We start from the raw sequence: 26007 nt of genomic DNA on the forward strand, positions 1-26007 counted from the left end.
TTTATATGCATTTTTTCATCTAGTTTTGTTTTTCTGTCTTGTTTTGCTTTGTCATTCACATTGTAGGTTCCTGTTTTGTTGATGAGGGAAGTGTAGATTGTATATATTTGGAAAATCCAAATCTAAAGAACGTGAAGAAAGGAGCAGACATAAACATCAAATTACCTTATCTTACCATTGCATCACTCTAGGTCCTTAGAGCTAATGTGAGACAAGTCATCAACAGGTGGAAACTTGGCACATTTAGTGATTGATTGACACAACAATGATGTTTATGGATGCTAGTGTATTTCTTCCATCCTTCAGCGTTGTCTATGCTGCTTGATGTTGACATCACTGCAGGACGTCAGTTGATAGTTCCCAAAATGACTTTTCACCAGAAAATTTGTCATTGATTGACATGATACGAATAAAAACATCTTGGTGTTTGCAGACGTCAGAGAACAGAGTCTCCAATATCCAGCTGTCTGTCTATGAAGAGTGACCAGTCCAAACGTCGTCCTCCAGACATCAGTAATGAACCTGGATCTTCAGACACAAAGTAAGAGACTGTTTTTACTTTAAACTGACCTAAGGATGATTCAGATATTAGACATATTTCTATGAAACAGGTAAATACTAAGGGTTAGATTCATGAAATAAAACCAGGATAGTCTTAAATATGGAATCATGGATTCACTGATACACACTTTTTCAGGACTGTAGGAAAATTCAGAAGATTTGGTTTGATATAAAAAAGTGTTTCCATCAACTTGTATTTTTCAAGATGTATTACAGGCTACAGTGAGTTATATGCAGAGTTGGATTATTCTTTTTTCATCAATCATTCTCAAGAAATTTATTCTCAAACACTGGAAATCCGTATAACCTCCCACACCTCTACACTAGAAAATAAAAACTATTATCTGAAAATGGAAAAGACAACTGCTATTGAAAATTAACTCAGTTTGAAATCTTATGTGAAGCGATATTTATAAGCAATGAGGAAATAATGTTTAAATTCAAACCTAGTTTGAGTTTTTCTTTTTGTTTGTTTTCGGATGTAGGTTAGGTGGATAGTGATGACCAAACTTTTGAATGGTACGGTTTATTTGGAAAAGAAGAAAGAATGTAGAGAAAGCAGCAGATACAGATTTCAGGACTTCAGTAAACAAGCGTTGAAACATGTTTATGAAAGCAGGAAGCCATCACTCCACTCATTCATCGCTCTGGTCCTTTTCTCATGTCGCTAATTATGCACTAAGCTCAGTGTCAGCTTCAGTTAATCTAGATTAACAAATAAACAAATAGAAAATACTTCAACGATTAGGGTTATCATTCATTGTCCATCAAGGCCTCAACAAGAAGCAGAATGCCGCACTCTACTCGTCTTCCACTCCTTTTTCTCTCTCTGCCTCTGGTGTATTCCCTCAGCACGGCACATATTACATAATACACCCTCTTGAGGTTGGTAACCCACCAAAACACAAATGACAACTTGTGACCATGACATTTTAATTATAAAGACATGTCTTCACAGAGGGAAGAAGAAGAAGAGGAGTGGTGTTTCGGTGGAGGAGCAGCTGTCCTACTGTTCTTTGTGTCAGGGCATCCTGAAGGATCCATTCTCTACCAGCTGTGGACACTTGTTCTGCAGACAGTGCATCACCTCATACTGGGACCAGTCTCCTTCATCAGGAGACTCCACCTGTCCTCAGTGTGTAGAAAGTTCCAAAACAAGACCTGGACTGCAAACAGACAGTCATGCCAGCACTGTACAAAGTAAGACTGATTGATTTTATGTTGTTAATAATGGATAATTGTCAGATTGTTTTTGTTTAGTCTCACATTTTTCTCTTTTTTTAGTGAATGTTGCTCTCCCAGAGGTTTTAGATAAACATAAGAAAAGACTGAGGAGGACATCTGAATCTGTGAGTGAAGGAACTGAAGAAGCAGCAGGTGAAACCCTCCTCAACAGGATCTATACTGAGCTCTACATCACAGAGGGACAGACTGAAGAGGTTAATACCCAACATGAAGTCAGGCAGCTTGAAGCAGCTTCCAAGATGAAGACCCTCCATGACACTCCAATCAAGTGCAATGACATCTTTAAAGTCTTACCTGACCAACAGAGACATACCATCAAAGTCGTTCTGACAAATGGCGTCGCTGGCATTGGAAAAACCTTCTCAGTGAAGAAGTTCACTCTGGACTGGGCAGAGGGCTTGGAAAACCAAGATGTCAGTCTGGTGATTCTGCTTTCCTTCAGGGAGCTGAACCTGATCAAAGATGAACAGTATAGTCTCCTCACACTGATCCATGATTTCCATCCAACATTACAGGGGGTCACAGCAGAGGAGCTCGCCGACTGTAAAGTTTTGTTCATCTTTGATGGCCTGGATGAAAGCAGACTTTCACTGGATTTCAAGAACAGGAAGGTTGTGTCTAAGGTCACACAGAAGTCATCAGTCAGCGTACTCTTGACAAACCTCATCGAGGGGAATCTGCTTCCCTTGGCTCTCGTCTGGATAACTTCCCGACCTGCAGCAGCCAATCAGATCCCTCCTACATGTGTTAACAGGGTAACAGAAGTACGAGGCTTCACTGACACCCAGAAGGAGGAGTATTTCAGGAGGAGATTCAGTGATGAAGAGCTGTCCAACAGAATCATCTCACACATCAAGACATCCAGGAGTCTCCACATCATGTGTCACATCCCAATCTTCTGCTGGATCATTGCCACAGTTCTGGAGCACATGTTGACTACAGACCAGAAAGGAGAGCTGCCCAAGACCCTGACTGACCTGTACTCACATTTCCTGCTGGTTCAGACAAAGAGGAAGAAGCACAAGTATGATGAGGGACATGAGATCAGTCCAAAGGAGCTGATGGAGGCTGACAGACAAGTTCTTCTGAAGCTGGGGAGGTTGGCATTTGAACATCTGGAGAAAGGAAACATCACATTCTACCAAGAAGACCTGAAGCGGTGTGGTCTTGATGTCACAGAGGCCTCAGTGTTAACAGGATTTTGTACAGAGATCTTCAAAAGAGAGAGTGTGGTCTTCCAGAAAACAGTCTACAGTTTTGTTCATCTGAGTGTTCAGGAGTTTCTGGCTGCAGTCTACATGTACCACTGTTACACCAGCAGGAATACAGAGGTACTGAAGGACTTCCTGGGAAAATACTACAGTTACTCATCCCTGGATGACTTCCTGAAGAGAGCCATGGACAAATCTCTGCACAGTAAAAATGGCCACCTGGACCTATTTGTTCGCTTCCTTCATGGCCTCTCTCTGGAGTCCAACCAGAGTCTCTTAGGAGGCCCGCTGGGTCAGACAGAGAACAGTCCAGAAATCATCCAAAGAGCTATCAACAACCTTAAGAAGATGAACACCTATGTGTCTCCTGAGAGAAGCATCAACATCTTTCACTGTCTGATGGAGATGAACGACTGCTCAGTAAATCAGGAGATCCAAGAGTTCCTGAAGTCAGAGAACAGATCAGAGAGGAAACTCTCTGAGATCCACTGCTCAGCTCTGGCCTACATGCTGCAGATGTCAGAGGAGGTTCTGGATGAGTTGAACCTGAAGAAGTACAACACATCAGACCAGGGACGACAGAGACTGATTCCAGCTGTGAGGAACTGCAGAAAGGCTGTGTAAGTCCAGATGTAATTATCAACATTATAAATCAATCACTACCGAACACACATACACATCTCTCATGTCCAAGTGCTCAGTCCAAAAAGTTTTAGATACTTCCTGTTGCCTCTGTACCCAACGCTGAAGAGCCTATTTGGTCTCTAAATGTTGTACTCTTTGTACATGTAACAAAGATAAACATTTTAAGGGAGCACTTTACAGTATGGAGAGTGATTGGGAAACAAAGTATCAACATTATAAAGCAAATATTACATCGGTCATATCAATATTACAGTAAAGTGTAATGCAAATATATAGTGCATGCTGTAAAGTGTGTATCACTTTACATTAGAGATTCAACAATGTGCAATTTCAGGGCCGACAATAAAAACCGAAAATTATCTGTTTGTTGTGGCTGATACCAATATAATAACTAATATTATTCATCTTAAAACAATGTAGGTTATTTTTGTTTTTAAGTTACACTAGCTTTGTGTAAACAGGCAGCAACACAGAGAGCAGAAGAGAGAAAGGCAAGAGAGGCAAGACTGTGCACACTACTATAATCTACTCTAAAACCATGTCTGCTTTGTTACTCTCAGTCTGCTCCAGTACCAACAGAAGACCTGACCTTAAACCTGACCCTCACAACTGGGTTTAGAATGATGTCACTTGTCCACAGTCACTGTAAAAAGGCTCTGCATTATTAGACATAATTATTGGCTGAAATTCCATTACCAAAACAATAACAATAGTTCTCATTTCTTGGCCAATAAAATATCAGCTATTGACATATTATACGTCCGTCCTTTACATACATGCACACTATAAAACTTACAAACTATTAAAATGTGTTCAGCCTGTGTTCCAGCTGCTTGTGGCCAAAATTGTCCACCAGTTATTCTCACAATTGTTCTTCAGTTATAACAAAAACTTTGAGAGCAAGAAAAACTTGGTTTGTTGGTTAGTTGGTGTGTTTACACTTATGAACACAGTTATTCTATTTAGTTGTAAAGAATGTTACATTTCACAGTTTATCCTTCACCTTCTAGTTTTAATACAAATCCAGAAAAAGAACTTCAGGACTTTAGGATTTGTGTTGAAAAAGTTTTGACAGTCAGCATTTTATCTCAACAGACAGCATTTTACAGTGCCTGCTGTATGCACTATATAGAGCCACTGACCCCCCCCCCCCCCCAACACAATTTGCTTTGTCATCAAAATGCATTGTCTATATTTATGATAAAAGTGTTTGATTTTAGCAAATTTAAATGTAATATAATTTTTAATAACAGGCTTGAGAACTGTGGACTCTCAGAGACTCACTGTGAAGTCGTGGCCTCAGCTCTAAAGTCCAACCCCTCCCATCTCAGAGAGCTGTACCTGAGTGGAAATGACCTGCAGGATTCAGGAGTGAATCTACTGTCTGCTGGATTGGAGAGTCCAAACTGTAGACTGGAGACTCTGAGGTCAGTTCACTGACTGTGTTTTCTTCTTGTACATCTTGTATGTACCCAGTTAATTAAATTCATGACAGAAGTTTCAGTATTTATTTGATTCATTGTTTTTCATATATCACTAAAGTGTTTAAAAACCAAAATGAATGAACAGTTGGCTTCACTGAATTTACAGAAGTTAATCTACAGTTGAAAGGGTCTGATATTTGTAAGAAAACTGTTGACATTATTGGACAATTATCTGTGAGAACAATTTAACGTTAATAATTTTTAGTATGTGTTTTTAAAGGATGTCTTTTATATTAAAAATTTAGAACACAATATTTTGCAGGAACTTATACATAAAGTTTCTCTCACACACACTGTAAAACTCGTACTTATACAGTAGTACAGACAAAGAGAGCAAATCATGTTTTCAAATGCAGTTTGTATCTTTAGTCATGTCTGAGCTGCCACCAACAACAAGTGACACTTCAACATGTGCATGATGTTTCTGGTCAGAAAATGATGTCACGTTGTCTATTTGTACTGCCAGTTAAAAGGGAAGTCGTGAAAGTCTGGTGTTTGGCACTGATGACAGCCAGTCACTAGGGCGATGAGAGTAAATCTGTGGTTAGAAATAAGTGCCTCGGTAGGAGGAAAAATATTTATTTTTCAGTATTTACTCAAGCTCTGTAGTGTTTTTAATGAAATTACACGTAATTGTTACAATTTACAGGAAGAAGATGAATAAAATGTAAGGCACAAACTTTTTAATCCAACATGTCTAATTTGATGCTTATTATAGACTTGATCAAGCTCAGCAGCATTTTATTGATCTGTGTTGACATGAATATGTGTCTGAATGTTGTGGTGACATTTAGATGATGTCTGTAGAAGGCTAACATGATGATCCACAATAACACAATGACAAAGTCACTCTGCTCATTTTAGGGAAAAGCTCATTGATTATGATGTAATAATGCTGAATTATATATTTAAAACCTTGATGGATCTGATTTGGTGGATTATAATGGATTTTATCTACATGATTTATTCTTTATTCAGATTGAGTTCCTGCAGGTTGTCAGAGATCAGCTGTGCTTCTCTGGCCTCAGCTCTAAAGTCCAACCCCTCCCATCTGAGAGAAGTGGAGTTGAGAGACAACGAGCTGCAGGATTCAGGAGTGAAGCTGCTGTGTGATTTTCTGGAGAGTCCACACTGTAAACTGAAGACTCTGAGGTCAGACACCATTTTTTACTTCTGTGCTGAGATTAATATGATGTGAAAGTTGTGGTTACACTGAACTGCAGACATAATGATGATGTTATGTTGCTCCACACTGAGTATCTTACTGTTAACGTTTATTTTCTTCTTCAGTGGTTTAGGCTATTGACTGTGTCAGAACTGCAGATTTAAAATGTTAATATAACAAAAAAATACTGCACTGTTAAGTCACTGTGTCTTCATTGAAGTAGCATCATGTTGTCATTAATATTAATGAGAGCTCTTTTTCACTGTTTATATTTGACAGTTTTTAACCTGCACCCTGTTGGGTTCAGGTGTTTGGAGTTTCCATTTTCTAAACTTCAGTATTCTAAACCATCCTCAGCTCTTAAGAGATTATGAAACATTGAATGATTTCAAGCAGAATAATCTGCTTCTAACACTACATGACTTACTTTTTATTTAGATTGAGTGGCTGCAGCTTGTCAGAGATTAGCTGCGCTTCTCTGGCCTCAGCTCTGAAGTCCAACCCCTCCCATCTGAGTGAGCTGGATCTGAGAGAAAATGAGCTGCAAGATTCAGGAGTGAAGCTGCTGTGTGATTTTCTGGAGAATCCACACTGTAGACTGAAGACTCTGGGGTCAGACACCATTTTTTACTTCTGTGTTGAGATTAATATGATGTGAAAGTTGTGGGGACACTTAACTGCAGACCTAAGGGTGATGTTTATGTCATAAAATCCCCTTCAGATTTAGATATTGTTTTCAAATATTTGAATATTATTGTTATGAACCCAAGTGCAGACAGAGGCGAAGAGACAGGAATATGGTTAAATAAAGTTATTCATTGTAAGAAGGGGGAACTCGGATGCAAAGCAGGGGAAGCTTAGATTGGTAGATGGGAACCTGGTGCTGAGGCAAGGGGGGCTTGGGGCAGAGCCGAGCAGGTCTGTGGTTGGATCTGTGGGGGAAGCTGAGTAGAGTAGGGGTCCAGGGCAAGGAAGCAGGGCCGACCAGACAAGAGGCAGGAGACAGGGGCCGGAGACAAAGCAGATGGCACTGCAAGGGAGAGGAGACAGTGTCCTGCTAGGGAAACAGGCAACAACAAAATAACTTTGGTAAAGGCAGGAGAAATGACTTGAAGCATAGACTGACAAGCAGATGCTACAATTTGGCAGCATGGAGGTGGCAGGGCTGAGTATTTGTAAATGTCTTGATCATGGAATAGGGTGCAGCTAGTGGGGCTCTGCTCTGACCCCAGCACACCTGTCTCCACTCAAACAATCTCAAACACACACTAAGACACACAGGGAGAGAGAGTCACTGGGGGAGTGGCAATAGTTTAGGGAGACACAGGATGGGAAGTGGAAGGTGTGACAGGTGAAGTAGCAGGGGCAGATGTAACAACTATTTGATTATTTAATTTAAACCATAGTTAACACTTTTAAGACATACTTTCAAACATTTTGATATTGCTTTTAATCTATTTCAATAATATCAAAGCATCTATGACCACATAGACCTTATGTTGATCCACGCTGAGCATCTTATTGGTCTTCATATTTAATATAACATTGAAAAAGCTCCACTAAGTCACTCTTAAGTCATTGTGTGTTTATTGACATAGCAACATGTTGTTATTAATATTAACGAGAGCTCTTTTTCTTTCTTTTTTTTAAAAGGTGATGTATTATACTCATTTTCAACAAGTTAATATAGGTCTCTGAGGTCCCAAAACATGTCTTTGAAGATTTTTGTTGAAAATACTACTGAGATTATGCATTCCAGCATGCCTCTATACCATTCAGTTTCAGTCCTGTTCTTGATGGGCTGTTTCTGTGATTATGCAAATGACCTGCGGCTCCCCATGCCCCACTCCAGCACTGGTTTTGGCTTTCCCGCCGTGATACAATGCCAGTTTATATGACCAGGGTTTTCCCTGCTATCTAACTCAAAAGCGGGCTGCCTTTTGTGTTACGGGCTGCCGCCTTGTTGAAAATTCCAGCATGTGATGTTGATGGAACAAAAAAGGCGGAACTTAACTCTGAAGGCAGGGTAGCACGCGGACGGTCTACAGCATGCATACGCAATAGTTATCTTGTAATTCCTCTCCAAAAAGGCAGCAGTTGCAAGCATTCTTTGATTTAATGACTAAATAATTACCTTTGCAAGATGAACATGAAGTATATTGTGAATATTTCTAAGCTGTCGCCCAGAGACTATTGTTAATGGAACAGAGCAACAATCAGCAATAACAAATGAGACCAACTGACCAACACACACTGCAGTATTAAACAACTCTGAGGTGAAGAAAATAATTCAGGTCTCAGTCTGTTTCACCTCAAAAATCCAGCACCCACTCAGCATCTTTGAAAGCAATGGCTTTCCCCAGAGCTAACAGTGCAGCAGAGATGCTGCTCTCCACTGCTGGAGATATAATGTTAATAACAACACAGCAGAGCACTCCGCCTCCCCCTCAGTTTGTTATTCTCATACAGGCAGGAGACTGTAAGATGCTTTCAAATTAATTGATTCATTAATTAATGCAGTTAACTTTTTAAAATAAAAAGCTTGCAGACCATTTATCTTCTCTGACAGTTATGTTTCATATTGTATTACAGTGGACTAAAGACACTGAAATACAAGTAAGAGAATAAAAATAATATATAATCTATTTGTTCAATTGAGAATCAGTTTTGGATCAAGAATCTATTCTGAATCAAATTGGCACCCAAGTACCGTGATAGTATTAAATTGGGAGATAAGCATATCATCCCAGGCCTACAAAATAAACACTTGTCACAACTGCATCGACATTTGTCACAACCTTAATTTTTCATCTTTTTGTTCTATCTCATAAAATTCAAATCCCTAACTGTGTTTTTGTTTCAGTGGGCAGGGACTGTCAGCCTGCTGAAAGGATGAAGGGGGAGGATGTTCAACTATAGACTGTGAAAAATTGTCTATTCTCAGATTTATTGTCTATTTTCCTCTAAATGGGACCATAATTTACAAAATAAACATCATTCTTTATGGAAGGAGACTTGAAACTAGTAATTGACAGTATAAACTCATTAGGAAAGTGTTTGCTGAGGTATTAAATCAAGTGAAAAATAGGGTCGTTTTCTCATAGACTTCCATACAATCAAACTTATTTTGGAGCCAATGGAGTCGCCCCCTGCTGGCCATTCGAGAGAATGCAGGTTTAAGTCAATTCCGCATTGGCTTAACTTTTCAGACACAGCATATTGGTATATGGATTCAGTCCATGTCCAATGTTTCCAATTCAGTCATATGTCCATAGTTGTTGTCCACTTAAGTCCAAATTATATTTGACTCCCAAAGATTCCAACATTTTCTTCCATTTCTACAGAAAAATATGAGTCCTTCCATCAATATAGTGTCCTATTTTTCCAGAGTCACAACCTTGGAGATCAGAGATTTACACATGGGAGTATAAGGAGGGTCATCCCTGACCCACTTCACCATGATGGCTTTCCTAGCAATGAATTAAAAGCAACTGAACTACTTCTTCAAATTGTTTAAGAAAGTCAGGGACATCTCCAAGCAGTCTTAACAGTGGATTTGCTGACATCTGTTGATGTATTGCTGTATTGATGTTTGCGCATATTGCCTTCCAAAATAGCTGAATTTTGTTGCATTCCTACAAGCAATGCAGCCTACACGAGTTTTACATTTGGGCCAATTTGTTGAACTTCCTTTTTTATACTTATTATAATTATACAGTGATATATAGATATTATGTAGGATACTATATCTTATATCTTTACAACCATTGGAGATTGAAACTCTGGAAGGCAACAGTAGGATCTCATCCCACACATTATTATCCATCACAGCAATGTACACCAAAATTTGTCTAAATTCAAAGAGCCACTGTTTGTATTTGACAAGTTTTAAACTGTATTTGGGATCAGGTGTTTGGAGTTTCCATTTTCTAAACTTTTACATTCTAAAGCTTCTTCAGCTCTGAACATATGAGACATTGAATGATTTCAAACAGGAACTTTGTCTTCTAAAGTGACACCATTTATTCTTTATTCAGATTGAGTGGCTGCAGTTTGTCAGGGATCAGCTGTGCTCCTCTGGTCTCAGTTCTGAAGTCTAACCCCTCCCATCTGAGCAAGCTGGTTCTGAGCTACAACAAACTTGAGGATTCAGGAGTGAAGCTGCTGTGTGATTTTCTGGAGAGTCCACATTGTAGACTGCACACTCTGAGGTCAGACACCATTATTTATTTCTGTGCTGAGATTAATATGATGTGAAAATTGTGGTGATACTAAACTGCAGGCAGAATTATGATGCTTATGAGGTAAAATCCCCTTCAAATTTTGACATTCAAATGTTGTTTTCAAATATCTAAATACAATTTAAATGTCTAATTTTAAATCATAGTCAACACTTTTAAAACATGCTTTCAAATTTGAGCTCATAAGACTTGGTTTTACAATCTCGTATTGTAATTGGCAATCATTCCTTGAATGGGCACTTTTTTTCCTTGGTGTTTCGTTCATAAGCCCACACAGCAACGGAACTTCAAGAGAATCAGTTGAGTCTGGGCTTCTTCTGTCAATGATTCAGTCCTCTTTATGTGCACTGTAAATCATCAACAGAACTTCAGGAGGATCAGTCAAGTCCAGGTTTCTTCTGTCAATGATTCAGTCCTGTTTATATGGACTGCAAAGCATAACCAGCAGTGGAGGTCAGGGTCGAGGCTTCACTGGGGTCATCAGGTGGGCACCCTCCTTCCTTGGCGTTTCGTTGATATGTTCAAAACACCTCCACAGGGCTCAGTGGTGACACCTGGCATCCCATATGCACACCCTCCGCTTCTACTCCTCCTGCTGACTCCCATCCTTTTCAGCAGCCTGATTGTTGACATGGCCACAAAACCCCTGAAGCTGACCTCCATAGGAATTACCTTTGTTCTCCAGCCCGGTTGTTCTGCTTCAGTTGCTGGATAGGAGTGCTTCAGTTTTTTGCGTTTATATGCTTCATCAACTGCATCCTCCCATGGCTACTTTAGTTCTATGATGAAGAGGGGCCTTTTGTGAGGCTGACCACAGGATCAGATCCGGCCTGAGACTGGTTGTAATGATCTCCGATGGGAAGGTGAGTTTCTGATTGAGATTTACCATTATCTTCCAATCCCAGGCTGTATCTAGTAGGCTTGATTCTTTTCTTGCGGTTGACCTTTTTGGTACCTTTCCTGCTAGTACAAAGGCCATGGTGTTTGATAAGGCAGGGGTTGGGGGAGAGAGGGCATTGTTTTTTGTCCTCCTTTCTTCGAGTACTAGTGCCAGATGCTGAAGGACCTGGTTGTGCCTCCAGTTGTAGCATCTTTGGTTAAGGCTGGTCTTGCAGCCAGTGAGTATGTGCCATAGGGTTGCTGGTGTTTGGCATAGGGGGCATGACGGGTCTTCCCCTAGCCACTGGTTCAGGTTCTTGGAACTGAGAAGAACATCATAGATGGCTCTGATGATGTAGCTAAGTCTGCCAAAGATCCTTCCAGGCAAGCTTCCAGTGTTCAAGGTTTTCCCATTTTTTCCATTGGCCCTGTTTTGCTTGTGAGACTGTCTTTGCACATTGTTCTGCCTCCTCCTGCTGCTGCTGTATCTCTTTTGCCACCAGTCCTCTCTTTTGGGCAGGTGTTGTTCTGTGCCATGTAGGTCTACTCATACCTAGCCCAAAGCAGCCTCTTACATGCTGCACTTGGCCCATAATATCTCCATGCCTGAGAGCGGATTTCACCCGCTGATTTCACCTGCTGCACCACCATGGGTTCCACTTTCTGTCTGCTGCCACTCTAAGTGCTGCTGCCTATATTGTGGTGTCCTGTGTTTCTGTCAGGGTCATGTCCAGCCTTACCTTGGAGCATTTGTATTACTCAGTAAGGCTAGTGATGGGCAGTTCCAGAGCCCCATTCCCATACAAGTTCATATTGCTGAAGCATTGGGGGAATCCAAGAAATTTCCTGATGCATGTACTGACTGTTCTCTCCAGCTTTTCAACTTTGGTGATGAGAAAGTCATAGATCATCAGAGGCCACACCAAACTGGGGAAGAATCCAAACTGCAGGCACCAAGGGTTCAACTTACCTGGAAGTAGGGTCTTGTCTAAGCTCTTGACTGGCATTTCTGATATTGTTGGTATGGGTGGTCTGTCAATGTGGAATCTCTGGTCTTTGAGCATTCCTTTGATAATGGAGATGGTCCTGGACTTGCTGTGTTTAAACTTCGTCGGTGCCCATGTTTTGTTGCAGTGAAGTTTTTCCAGAAGTCACTTTGTACATGCAATGGTTGTGGTCTGAGTGGTCATGTCATCCATGGACTGGAGGTGTCCTCCTACCACCCATTTGGATCCTCTGACCACCTGTTCCATGGCCATGGTAAAGGCTAGCAAGGAGATGGTGCATCCTGCCATTATTCCTATTTCCAGGGATTGCCAAGACAGGTCACTCATCCTCTCCAGCTTTTTCTCTGCTGTTCCTTGAAGTCCTTCCAGGATCTTACTCAGATCTGCATCGACTGTTTCCCACTTTTTTTGCTGTTGGACTTTGGCCACTTCACATGTGGCCCATATCCTTGGATCTTCTCCATCATATGTTGTGTTTAGATTGGTTCCAGGTTCGCAGATGTCATGGATGACTTATCTCTACAACCAGGATATTGATGCTTGGTGGAGCGTGGGTTGTGTCCTGCCACTGAGCTTCATTTGACTGACTTGACCCTTGTCTCAGGAGATACTGGTCAATGCAAGGTCCCAGTCTCACCTACCTCAGGCATTTCATCCAGCCTTGGTTAGTCTTGGTCTTGGTCTTAGGCTTTGGAGAGATGTTACCTTGGAAACATTCAAATCTTAGTTTTAATAGTAAGAGTTTTGATGGAATATGTCCTCATAGATTTTACGCCGATCCACCCTGAGCATCTTGTTGAGCTTCAAATTTAAAACATATTTAATATAACATTAAAAATCCTACTGGCGTAACTTCTTAAACATTTGATCTTCACCTTAAATTTAACCTTTATTTTAATTTACATTTTAAAAAGACATTCATATTTCTTCCAAACCTTTATGATGATATGTGATGTTTATACTGCCTGAAACAAAAACTGAAGATAACATGACTTTCATGTCTTCATCGTTCCATAAAATGGAAATATTGTAGATGTTTGGAGAATAACTATGTTCGCATTTCTCCAAAATCTAGTCTGACATATTTGGTATCTTTATAAACCTTTGGATCTTGAGTGAAATCTGAAATAAATGTCAGTATTTTTTTTACTTGTGTTTGGCTGCACAACATGAGTTTGTATAGATGGAGTCACTGGTGAAGCTAGAGAGTTTAAGAGGCAAAGTCATTCCTTCTTAACTGAAGTAGAAGCATGTTGTCATTAGTATTAAAGGGAGCTCCTTTCACTGTTTGTATTTGACAGTTTTTAATCTTCATCCTGTTGGGTTCAGGTGTTTGGAGTTTCCATTTTCTAAACTTCTACATTCTAAACCTTCCTCAGCTCTGAACAGATTATGAAACACTGAATGATTTCAAACAGAACAATCTGCTTCTAACACTACTGATTTCTTCTTAATTCAGACTGAGTTCCTGTAGGTTGTCAGAGATCAGCTGTGCTTCTCTGGCCTCAGCTCTGAAGTCCAACCCCTCCCATCTGAGAGAGCTGGATCTGAGTCTCAACAACATACAGGATTCAGGAGTGAAGCTGCTGTGTGATTTTCTGGAGAGTCCACACTGTAAACTGAAGACTCTGAGGTCAGACACCATTTTTTACCTCTGTGCTGAGATTAATATGATGTAAAAGTTGTGGGGAGACTAAACTGCAGACATAAAATTACACGTCTGTGCAAAAGTTTTAGGCACTAAAAGTAAAGTGAGAATGCTCACATATTGCTATAAATTGTTTTAATTTATCAATTAACTTCTTACAAAGTTGAGTAAACAGCAGAAACCTAAATAAAATCAATATTTGTTGTGAGCAGCTTTGCCTTTAAAACAGCAGCGGTTCTCCTCAGTACACTTTAACACAGTTTTTCATGGTAACTTGCAGGTAGGTTGTTGTAACCATCCTGGAGAAAGAATGTTCTTCTGTGGATTTATTATTTAGGCCACCTCAGGTGCTTCTTCATGTAATCCCAGATTGACTCCATGATGTTGAGATCAGGGCTCTGTGGGGGCCATACCATACCATCTGTTGCAGGACTCATCATTCCTCTTGTTGCTGAAAATAGTTCTTTACGACTCTAGCTGTATGAATAAATTTGGGACTGATCAGACACGTCCCTGATGGTATTGCATAACGGATGTGAATCTAAACATCTAGGGTGCCTAAAACTTTTGCACAGTACTGTATATCTATGAGGTAAAATCCCCTTCAGATTTAGACATTCCAATGTTGTTTTCAAATATTTGAATACCATTTAAATGTTTAATTTTAAACCATGGTTAATGCTTTGAAAAACATACTGTACTTTCAAACATTCAGATCTTTGTTTTAATCAATTTCAATAACATTAAAACATCTGTGCCCACGTAGACTTTATGCTGATACTGAGCATCTTTTTTGTCTTCATATTTAATATGACATTAAAAAGGCTCCACTGGTTAATTAGCTTAAAGTCAGTGTCTTTATTGAAGTAGCAGCATGTTGTCATAAATATTAATGAGAGCTATTTTTCACTATTTGTATTCGATAGCTTTCAACCTGCATCCTGTTGGGTTCAGGTGTTTGGAGATTCCATTTTCTAAACTTTTACATTCTAAACCTTCTTCAGCTCTGAACAGATTATGAAACACTGAATGATTTCAAGCAGGAGCTTTGTCTTCTAAAGTGACATAATGTTTTCTTTATTCAGATTGAGTCGCTGCAGTTTGTCAGAGATCAGCTGTGCTTCTCTGGCCTCAGCTCTTAAGTCCAACCCCTCCCATCTGAGAGAAGTGGAGTTGAGAGACAACGAGCTGCAGGATTCAGGAGTGAAGCTGCTGTGTGATTTTCTGGAGAGTCCACACTGTAGACTGGAGACTCTGAGGTCAGACACCATTTTTTACTTCTGTTCTGAGATTAATGTGATGTGAAAGTTGTGGGGACACTAAACTGCAGGCACAAGCATGATATTATGCTAATCCACACTGCATATATTGATAAAGTCTATTTTCGTCTTTGGTGGTTTATTCCATTGACTGTCAGAGTTGCAGATTTAAATCTTAAATATAACAAGAAAAAAAACGACACTGGACAATTCACTCTGAACCTCTTAAAGATTGGATTTCTATGTTAAATTTCATCTTCCCCTTAAATTTCCTTCTTTAAGTGAAAAACAAAATGCTCTATTTGACAGTAACACATATAACATCTAATATTTGCTCATTCAAGTTTATGAGGCTATGCAGTGTTTATGCTGACTGAAATATTCAAACACAAGATGCTATGATTTTTTTATGGCTTCGCAATTCCATGAAACTGAACTATTGTGGATATTTTGCACACCATTGTTTTTCCTATTTTCCCAAAATCCATCCTGACATATTTTTTATCTTTGTAAACTTTTGGATCTTGAGTGGAATCTGAAATAAATGTCAGTGGGGTTTTTTTTAACTTGTGTTTGGCTGCACAACATGACATGTTTGTATAGATGGAGTCACTGCTGGGGCTGCAATATGTAAGAGGTTAAGTCACCACATCTTAATTGATGTAGCAGCATGTTGTCATTAATATTAATGAGAGCTCTCTTTCGCTATTTGTATTTGACATTTTTTAACTTGTATCCTGTTGGGTTCTGGTGTTTGGAGTTTCAATCTGAACAGATTATTAAACATTAAATGATTTCAAGCAGAATAATCTGCTTCTAACGCTACATGATTTCTTCTTTATTCAGATTGTGGCGCTGCAAATTGTCAGAGATCAGCTGTGCTTCTCTGGTCTTAGTTCTGAAGTCCAACCCCTCCCATCTGAGAGAGTTGCAGCTGAGCTTCAACAAAGTGCAGGATTCAGGAGTAAGGCTGCTGTGTGAATTTCTGGAGAGTCCACACTGTAGACTGGAGACTCTGAGGTCAGACACCATTTTTATTTCTGTGCTGAGATTAATATGATGTGAAAGTTGTGGTGACACTAAACTGCAGACATAGAGATGATTTTATGTGGTAAAAACCCTTCAGATTTGGACATTCAGATGTTTTCAAATATTTAAATTCTATTTAGATATTTAATTTTAAACCATAGTTAATACCTTGAAAATATATTTTCAGACATTCAAATCTTAGTTTTCATGTTAACATTATTGATGGGATTAGACCACAGATTTTATCCTGACCCACACTGAGCATCTTGTTGAGCTTCGTATTTAGAACATTTAATATAACATTAAAAATCCTACATTCTTAACTTCTTAAATATTTGATCTTCAACATGACTTTAACCTTTATTTCAATTTAAACACAAGATTCATCACTTTGTCATCTCAATAAGAGATTCCTTTCTCAAATAATTGATAGGAATTTGCTTTGGTGTGCTGTCATTTCAAGCAGGAACTGTTGTAGTGACTATCAAAATGTAACAATTAGCCACTGAGAGGGCTAATGTAGGGACATCTGTCCAACACGTTACATAGCTGCATTATAACTCTTTATTGACATGCATGTAAAAACAGTTTTTAAAGGATAGCAGTCAACAGAACATAACACCACCCTACTCACCCCCTCTCTGTTACAAATAGAGGTGCAGGTGCAGATGATATAAATTACTACCGCCTTGCCCTGGTGACACACACACAAACCTCCACACAGGCACACACCTACACAACTACTGTTTGTGATTGAGTGATAGGCATGCAACCCAAATACATTTCTTGCTCCTACAGGAACATTGTCTTCTAAAGTGACATAATTTATCCTTTATTCAGATTGAGTGGCTGCAGTTTGTCAGAGATCAGCTGTGATTCTCTGGCCTCAGCGCTGAAGTCCAACCCCTCCCATCTGAGAGAGCTGAAGCTGAATGAAAATGAGCTGCAGGATTCAGGAGTGAAGCCGCTAGTTGATCTTAAGGAGAGTCCACACTGTAGACTGGAGACTCTGAGGTCAGTAGAGAGTTGGAGTCAGTCCATGCTGGGTCAGCAGTATTGTATTAAACACAGTATCAAAGCAAAGGTCCAGTATTTCCTGTTGAACCTCCAACGTTCTCAGTGGCTGCTTTCCTCAGTGAAGCTGTGAGAAGAGAATGGTTACAGACTTCAGGATTAGACTGAAAGACAGAGAGACAGAAAAGCCAGCAAATCAGATCAGCCAGAAGCTTGTTGGAATCATGTTTGAGTTGATGTGAAGACAACTGTCAGCCTTACAAGATGTATAGAGACAGTGGTCCTCATTCATCAAACTGTCATACCATCAAATCTGATCTGAAAGTGTTTGTTCTCCCATTTCAAGACTAAAGAATTGATCAATTCATCTTTGTCAGAGCTCTAAGATCAGCATGACTGCAAATCCCCGGCTCTGATTTCACAGAACCATCATTACATTTTTTTTTTTTACATTTGTCTTTATACAAATCAGAACCTCAGCTAAAGTCCAAGAATGACATCTTTATATCTGTCCATCACTTATTTTGTTTCCTCCAAATATTTACAATGACAGCCACCAAATTTATTTGTCAGAAGATATTTCAAAGGCAGAGAAGATGATCATCAACACACAGACACGCAGAGAGCTTTAAATTTAACACCAGGTCACATTTAACAACAGTAACTGTATCACTAAACTGTTTCTGCAGTAATGATGTGTTCATGACTCGCAGCAGTGTATGTCCTCTGTGAGCTTCAGTGAAATTTGCAGAGTAAACAGACTTGATGCCAAAAGTCTTTGCAGGTCTGTGAGCTTTGAGCTCAATTTGTTCACCCCAACACATTAAAAGCAAAAATCAGAAAAAAAAGTATGCAGATCTTTTTTCTGATTTTGCCTTTAGTGTGATTTTTGATCCACCACCTGTGAAAGTTGTTCGTACTCTGCACCCTCTTCCACTCCAACACATTAACATGAGAGCTAAAAGGAAGCTGGCTATGCTATACAGCTGTTCCACTTCTGGTCAGAACAGGGCTGAAGTCCCTGCTGCTCTTTATACTGGATGTGTGCATCACTGACTGACAGCTGATGAAGTGAGTTCCACTAAACAGTGATTTATGAGCTCTGTTGTTTCTTCTTCTCTCATCAGATGGAAATCATGATTTCCTTAAGAAATCAGCTGTAGATCAGCTGTATCCCGATGATCCAGAGAGGTGGAAGCAGCAGCAGCTTGTGTGGGCCATGTTACTGGACTGTAGAGTGGACAGCAGAGCTTCATCCAGCAGTTACTGACAGAGAAATCTGAAGAAGTGGAGATGGCTCTCAGTGCTGCAGTCTGAACTGATCTGAGAACAGCTCCACTGTCAGACACAAAGTCAAGTCCACCATCATCCCTGTGTGTTCCTCTGGATCTGACAGAGTATCATCAGTGTATTTGGACTGCTCTGCTGCTGCTCTGTCCTACACAGTCTCTGCATACACACTGAGACTCCTCCACCCAAACATCTCCTCCACCCTCCTCCTGCACCTAAGTCTGAATATTGATTTTGATCCATCTGGATCATCTCCAGCAGGGACTTGTTTACAAAGACTTCTAAAAATTATATCTTTGTATTTAAGTTTGAATTTGGTCTAAAACTGAAATCTCCTGCCTCTTTTCTTTCAAACATATGACCATCTGTATCTGTTGACACTACAGATTATTGCAGAATCACTTGGCACTATAACGTACTATCTTATTAACTTACTAACAGGACCTATAATATGGCATCTGACTTTACTCTAAATAAAGTCAAAGTCAAGTCAGCCAAAAAGGTTGGAGACCACTGGTTTCATCTCATGTTATGTTCACAATGTGTTGTATTTTAAAAGCTTGTTATGTTATCCAGAACAGATCAAAACATTGTGAGCTAATAAATATTCCATTATATTTTTACCTACTGGAAATCAGGAACTATATAACACTATGCATCTTGTCTATTGTGTTTAGGATAGTATAGATTGGGCAGAGTGAAGTGAGATATCCAGTTTATTGTCAGTGTTCAATGGTCCTACTGTTTTCTACTGACATTAAAGTAGACATGTTCCTCTGATGAAGCTGTCCCTGTGCTTTTACTTACCCACAACCCAAAATCAGAATTAATCAGATAGTTAACTCTAACTTACACCAGCATTACACTACATATGAACCCAAATATACTAAGTGGGTACTTACCAACTAAACCAACTTAACCTTTTTGCATATAAATTAAACAAAATTGAACCACTCTGTTGCACTCTTTCTGTAAAATGTCCTATAAATTACCTGCAAATTACACAGAAAATATCCAGGAAATTAGTATAAAATTAAAGGACCTGTAAGATAAATAGTTACCATTGCTTTTACTAGCCTACATCTTTTAAACATGTACAGTATATAGGTGCAGCAAGGTAGTGTTGTATATGTGTCATATGTATGACATATTATGTATATTGTGTGACCTTGCATCAAACAGTGAGTCCCCCATTTTCCAGCCCATTCCTACCGTGGCCAACCAACACACTCACCAACCACCCCACCCAAAGAATGTAAAACCTAAAAATAAATGGAGATTGCAGGGAAATGCAAAAATATATACTGATGAATATATATTATAATATTAATTTTATGCACACACTGATATAGTTGTGTAGTAGTCTGGCAGCAAATAGTATAAATAGCATATAGTGTTTATGGTTACAGCCCCGCCTCCTACTGACCTCACACTTCATATGAAACCTTGGTATATCATGAAGGCATGTACATGGTGTGTCAATAAAATTTAAAAATAAAAATAAAATTGAATTGAATCCATCTACTATGTCAGTCATAAAATGTGTTCCAGCCTGATCAGACTATGACTGCTTTAAAGTGATAATGTGTGGCCATCTGCAACTTTAAAGGATCAATAAACTGCACAGGCTATTTTAAATCACATGTTGACATGTGATGAACTTAACTTGCTGTATTGTATGTATGGATTTTTTTTCTCGCAAAGTAGAACACAGGACAAGTGAAAAAATTTGTAAAAGTGGCAAATTCTTTTCAATCACTCATACATGCCATTTCAGAACAAATCTGTTTATTTGAGTGCTTCTTCCGTGATGTCCATTGTGTTGAGCTGGGGTTAAACTGAGAGATGTGAGGTTTTCAATGGGGCGGTGATTGTGTTGTACACTGGGGGAAATCAAGAGTATTGCACGTGTAAAATGAAACAGCAAATAAGTATACTTAAAGAGAAGCAGGAGCACTTTGCAACAATTCAGCTTAAATGGAATAAAGTCTACACTGTCTGAGATTATAGAGTAGTTTTTGTGTGTTTTCTTGTGTGTCTGTTTGACTGAGCCATTATCGATTCTGCTTATCAGTCTGATTTTTTAACAATTTCCTTATTGATTCCCGATCAATTTTTTGTGTGGAAACAAATAGGCCTATACAGGTATTCAGCGTCAACGCAACTGTTTTATTATTCTCAGTTGGAACCAGTTCACCCCCCAAGTTCCCTCGGTAACCCATTACTGCCCTCTACCATCTATGCTTCCCTCTAGAAACAGAAGGAGGACATTCAGGTTACAGAGCGCACTCTGACTCTGAAAGCAGAAACAGAATACTGCCTATAGGTCAGTGCCCTCAACGTAGGTTACAGCAAGACCAGAAACTACACACAACTTCAGTCTGAACATTTGAACATGTTAAAACAAATTACAATGCTCCTTTCCTTAAAAGGACATTACTTGGAAAACAAATATAAAACTGACAAAATAAACAATTATTCTTTAGAGAAATAGGCATGAATGTCTAGTAGCATTTGAATAAATTACAACACTCATTTTCAAAAGGGAATAAGCTTGAATCAAATGTAAAACTGGCACATAAAATCAAAAATTGTTCTGCAGAAAAATTAGCATATTTGCTTTCTCTGGGAGGATCCTAGATCTCTCTGGGCTAATGGTGTCTCTGGCTGTGGAAGATGGGAAGGAGGACGCCCAAACACACTAACAGATTTGAGCAAGATCTGACAACAGGGGCAGTGTGTCTCTCTTCTGCCACCACCAGAGAGCAGGGTCAGCTGATACAGGGATTGGAAGCAGACCTCTGCAGATCTGGACTTGTTGTAGCTTGAGGTCCTCCGCTGCTAACAGTTCCTCCAAGGCGTTGTGTTGCTTTAAGAGTAGAGTCTAAAATTAAATGAACCATAACCAGATGGTTTAGTTTAATGGTTTGCCATATGATCATCATAATGAACTGAGCTTACATAGTCTTCTTCTTCCTCCCCTTCTTCTTCATCATCACACCATCTCTGTGTCTCTTGCTCTGATAGCTTGAGAAGAAACTGATCATGTAAATACCATGCATGGAACCAGAGGAAAGGTATCACAATAAAAATGTGCCACAATCAAAAGGATTGTCGGTCAAATACCTCTTCTGCCACTGCTGTATTCATCGCTACTGCTGCAGCACTCAACCTGTCCAAGATGGCATCCTTATCCATTTTGAACTTGAATCTCAGGTCCATCACTGTGGCGTCCCTCCAGGAAGGTCTGGACCTCATCATCCTTAATTTAATAAAGCAAAAATGAAGAGACATCCATATGGGCCATATTCATGGTGAATGAATAAATGTCAGTCATGGTACCCGGTAACATGTGGAGAGATCGGACTGAGCATTAGCTGCACAAACTCCTCTGCATTCCCGAAGTCGTCAGTGTCCATTTTCTCAACTAGTTTGTAATAGTAAATAATTATATTTCATAAGCAAATAAACACAATCCGTCCACAGGATGACTTTACTTATCCACCAACCTTTCAGATAAGCCATATCGAAATAGCCACATAATCCCCCCCTTCTCTGTCATCTTCCTTAGCCATGGGTCCACGACTGCACACCAGTCTCTCCACACCAAATATAGAGAATAAACAACATTATATAATTATCACTAGAGCAACATGTACGCAATGGTGGTCAAGCACTGCCAAACCTTTTGTATTATTACTGGGCAGCCAACATCCACAAACTAACTATCTGGTATGATACCTTTGTGAATGGGGAAGGCCCAAACTGGGTCCTTATGGAACAGCAGGTGTGTTCACCAGTCTCCCCAGCTTCTATGTTGTGTGCTCCACTACCATTGGCTGTGGGGGTCCATATGGATAATCCTATTGTCAGAGGCACCCTGCATATAAAACACTTTAAACACTTTGGCCATATGCAAGCCTTGGTGTCTTATGTCTTTTACCTCGACCCCCCTTTTTAAACCTTTGATAGATGCAGCTTTTCAGATCTGGTCTGGGAAGGGAATACATTGTGTGGCGGACCTTTTCACTGATGGGCTGTTTGAGTACAAGTTACCACAGTCCCATTTTTCACAGGCAATCAATCAGATCTAATGGCATTCTCAAAACTACAAATCCGACAGATTATTCTTCTTACCTGGATTCTTGGGATAATGTCAGTTCTCTAACAAGAAAAAAAAATCAGATGCACAGTTCAGGGCTCTTGGGTACCCCTTTTTAGACTATTATGCAAGCTAATATGATGTAAACACTTTAGTTTAGTAGCCCGTGCTTCCATGTCCATTGTAGTCTCCATTTGTTCATTCTGTTGACATTACAAATGTAATTAATTCATGTATGTAAGTTGTGCAGGATATTGTATCCATGTACTGTACTTATGCAATTGTTCTCTTTTGGTACCTTTTGTTTTCTCTTTCTTACTGAAAACTCAATAAAAACAATTAGAAATAAAAAAATACACTAACCAAGCAGGTTTTGAGTATGTCAAACTATGACTGCTTTAAAGTGATCGCCTCACACTTCAGCAGAGCACAGCACACCAAGATTTCATTAGCGCTGGACTTGATGGAGAATGCTGCTGGGAAACCAGGTAGTAATGCACCATTAGCTGATGTGATGTGGCAGCAATAAATACCTGTTTACCTGATGTGGTACAGAGGGTGGTAGAGGTCATTGAGCAGCTTGTGTTCTATAGACATCAGGGAGCTCTACAGGCCACCTTATTAAATACACGATTACAGCAGACAGTGAATCATATGAATGTGAATGATGTGTATAGAAACTGAAAAACTACATCCCTGATTTCCCTGCATATTTAAGAGGACACATTCTGCACATTTTCAGGTCTATATTTATATTCTGGGGGGCTCTACTTGAATATCTTTGCACGACTTATTTACACTCCAGGTGCACAGCACACCTGGGAGAGACTCACCATGCCGTACCACCGTTTCATTGAAAAAACAACATATTTATTTCTATCGCAGCTGGAGGGGAACTCAACTCTACTGTGCTATGCTCAGAACCAAGCTGGAGACGCATGCAGCAAACTAGGTGCTCTACCCCCCCAGCAAACAGAGCTCTGGACCACCATCCAAAAAGCAAACACAGCAAGAAGTCCCTGTTCCATCGTGTTATTCCGGGACAACAGATTTAACGCCCTGGTTGAAGAGGATTTTCCTCCACTAAGGGGAGGCCTCCGGTCTCCCTCATCTAGGGACACCACTGGGTGAACAGTTGGACCAGCACCCCAGAGGAAGCCTGCCTTTCCCCCCCCAGCAGTCACTCCAGCTCCATGAAGGAACCCTTAAACATCCCTTAAGTAGAGGATGTGAATACTTCTTCCATCAATAGTGAACAGATGTAAAAAAAAAAAAAAAAAATCAGGATTTAAAAATCAACTTTGCAAATATTTTACAAGGAAGGAGAAGCATTCCACACTTTTCTTAGACCTCAAGGATACAAATTGTTTTGGTGAGTATGTTTGCATGAGAACTCCACAGGGGCACCTCTGAGATATACAGATGTACATATACACCGTTCTTTGTTTTTAATATGTTCTGACACTTTGCATTAACTGAATTTTACTCAAGTTAAAAATGCAAACTTTTTCTCCTTAAAAGTATAAAAGCATATTCCCCCCCCCCCCAATATATAATTTCTTCACATACAAAAATTTTTTGCATTATTATCACTAATATGTTGTATTAAACTCAGAAACACAAACAGAAAATGTGATATAATTGGAAAAAGTGAAATTGAGTAACTTTATTAAAATGTCACTCAAAGAGGCAAATCGCATCAGATAAACATAAAAATACTTTTATATATCTCTCCAAAAACAGGATGTTTTAAACCAGTCTGTTACGAAAGAGTTCAGAGAGATTTACATCCGCATCTACAGTCCATCAAGCGCGAGACGTTAGAAGAAGTCGGCTGCGGACGGTCGGCGTTTAGGCGTGCTCTTCGGAGTCGTCAAGCTCTTCTTCCTGTTGGGGGTGTTCTTGACGCTGGCGGAGCGTAGCGTGGGAGGAGACTTCAACACCCCACACTTGGGTTTCTGTTGTGGGTCAAAGGGCACTCGTGACGACCCATCTGGACTCACCAGCAGGCTGCGATCGGTCTTCCTAAACTCTGCACGATGAAAAACAAACAAACACACAGTCAGACAAAATGTAAATCATTCAACTGAGTCTAAAGTTTTTAAACTGTTCAGCTTTAGATTCAAATTACTGATCAGTCTTTTGTGGAAGATTTTTTTTTCCTAATCCAGTTGAAACACTACTAAGAGGATTCATAAAAACAAATCTTTGGCTCTAGCTGGTTGTCGGGCCTTAAGCTCCTTTCATTCATGCATCCCTTCACATTAATCTGATGGTGATTTAACACGTGGGTCTCATGTCTAGATGAGCACATGAGTCACTTTAACGATAAAAATAATCATTGGTTGGAGCTCTAGTTTTAATAAGTTCTGACACAACTTTCCAAAAACGTCTTGAATTTCATATAATTCAGGTTCTGGAAAAACATGTTTGCTTTCTCATTTAAAATAGAAACAACATAGTTTACACATTAAAAAAAATTGTGTCAGACTCAAGTATCACAGCTTTACTTCATCACTGTCGTTCACTGATCGTGTGTGTCGGATTTGATAAAAAAAAACAGGCGGCAGAATCTTCTCTAACTGATGTGAAAATGTGTCAGTGGATTCACTGTGAGGAGCTCTGCTGAGTGATGCTCATTAATTAAGGATTAACAGCAAAAGAAGTTTTTAAATCTGTCAGTGATGCAGCCTGTGAGACTACAAAACAAAGTCTCCTTCGTCACCATCATCTCTCTCTCTTCATAAACGTCCCGTCATGTCTGAATAAAGCTGTAAAGAAACACGTGTGTGTGGATCAGGGTTGGATATTGTTTAAAAAAAAAATTGATGAGAGTAACCTTGAAAGTGATACCGATACCGATGAAGTACTTCATCTGATACTCATCATGTGAATGGAAGCATTCAGTTGTGTAAACAGCCACGATTCCTCTCCATCCACATAAAATATTTATTTTTGTCAACTCCTTCAAATACACGGCGCTCGAATTCACCGCTACAGACGGTTTGGGTCGTAGCTGCTGCTGTAGTCGGCCGATCACACGTCGCATTAAATCAAGGAACGCTAGCAGTGATCGGCTGCAAGCAAAACCACACAAATTGTCTTTTTTGTTTTCTAAATCTGGGCACAAAAAGGATGGAATGCATGATACTGGATGATACTGAGTTAAGGTATCGAGTACTGATGCCCAGCTGTAGTCTGAATGATAAAAATCTGTCACTTTAACA

At 39.7% G+C, this 26007-nt stretch overlaps 2 protein-coding genes and 1 long non-coding RNA gene across 4 annotated transcripts in view; 1 reads left to right on the forward strand and 2 right to left on the reverse strand.

The window, feature by feature from the left end:
• The window catches only part of LOC122992125 (NACHT, LRR and PYD domains-containing protein 12-like), a 31470-nt gene extending 11854 nt beyond the window's left edge, over window positions 1-19616 (forward strand). Inside the window, exons 5-13 of the mRNA XM_044365734.1 lie at window positions 1520-1761; window positions 1846-3637; window positions 4916-5089; window positions 6125-6298; window positions 13898-14071; window positions 15172-15345; window positions 16192-16365; window positions 17215-17388; window positions 18516-19616. Of these exons, the coding sequence (XP_044221669.1) occupies window positions 1520-1761; window positions 1846-3637; window positions 4916-5089; window positions 6125-6298; window positions 13898-14071; window positions 15172-15345; window positions 16192-16365; window positions 17215-17388; window positions 18516-18528 (3091 nt within the window). The 3' untranslated portion in view covers window positions 18529-19616. The remainder of the gene's footprint in view (window positions 1-1519; window positions 1762-1845; window positions 3638-4915; window positions 5090-6124; window positions 6299-13897; window positions 14072-15171; window positions 15346-16191; window positions 16366-17214; window positions 17389-18515) is intronic.
• A 758-nt stretch (window positions 19617-20374) lies between these two features.
• On the reverse strand, window positions 20375-22742 carry LOC122992287. The gene is made up of 2 exons (XR_006406009.1): window positions 21640-22742; window positions 20375-21562 (listed from the first exon to the last, which is right to left on the reverse strand). It is a non-coding gene; the product is annotated as an uncharacterized LOC122992287 (long non-coding RNA).
• Window positions 22743-24431: 1689 nt separating this feature from the next.
• Window positions 24432-26007, reverse strand: part of LOC122992286 (ribosomal RNA processing protein 1 homolog B-like) — a 14832-nt gene continuing 13256 nt past the window's right edge. For both annotated transcript variants that reach the window (XM_044366047.1, XM_044366046.1), the window contains one exon: window positions 24432-24812. In XM_044366047.1, the coding sequence (XP_044221982.1) occupies window positions 24601-24812 (212 nt within the window). In that variant the 3' untranslated portion in view covers window positions 24432-24600. The remainder of the gene's footprint in view (window positions 24813-26007) is intronic.

This window comes from Thunnus albacares, chromosome 11, assembly GCF_914725855.1.
Source record: "Thunnus albacares chromosome 11, fThuAlb1.1, whole genome shotgun sequence".
NCBI lineage: Eukaryota > Metazoa > Chordata > Actinopteri > Scombriformes > Scombridae > Thunnus > Thunnus albacares.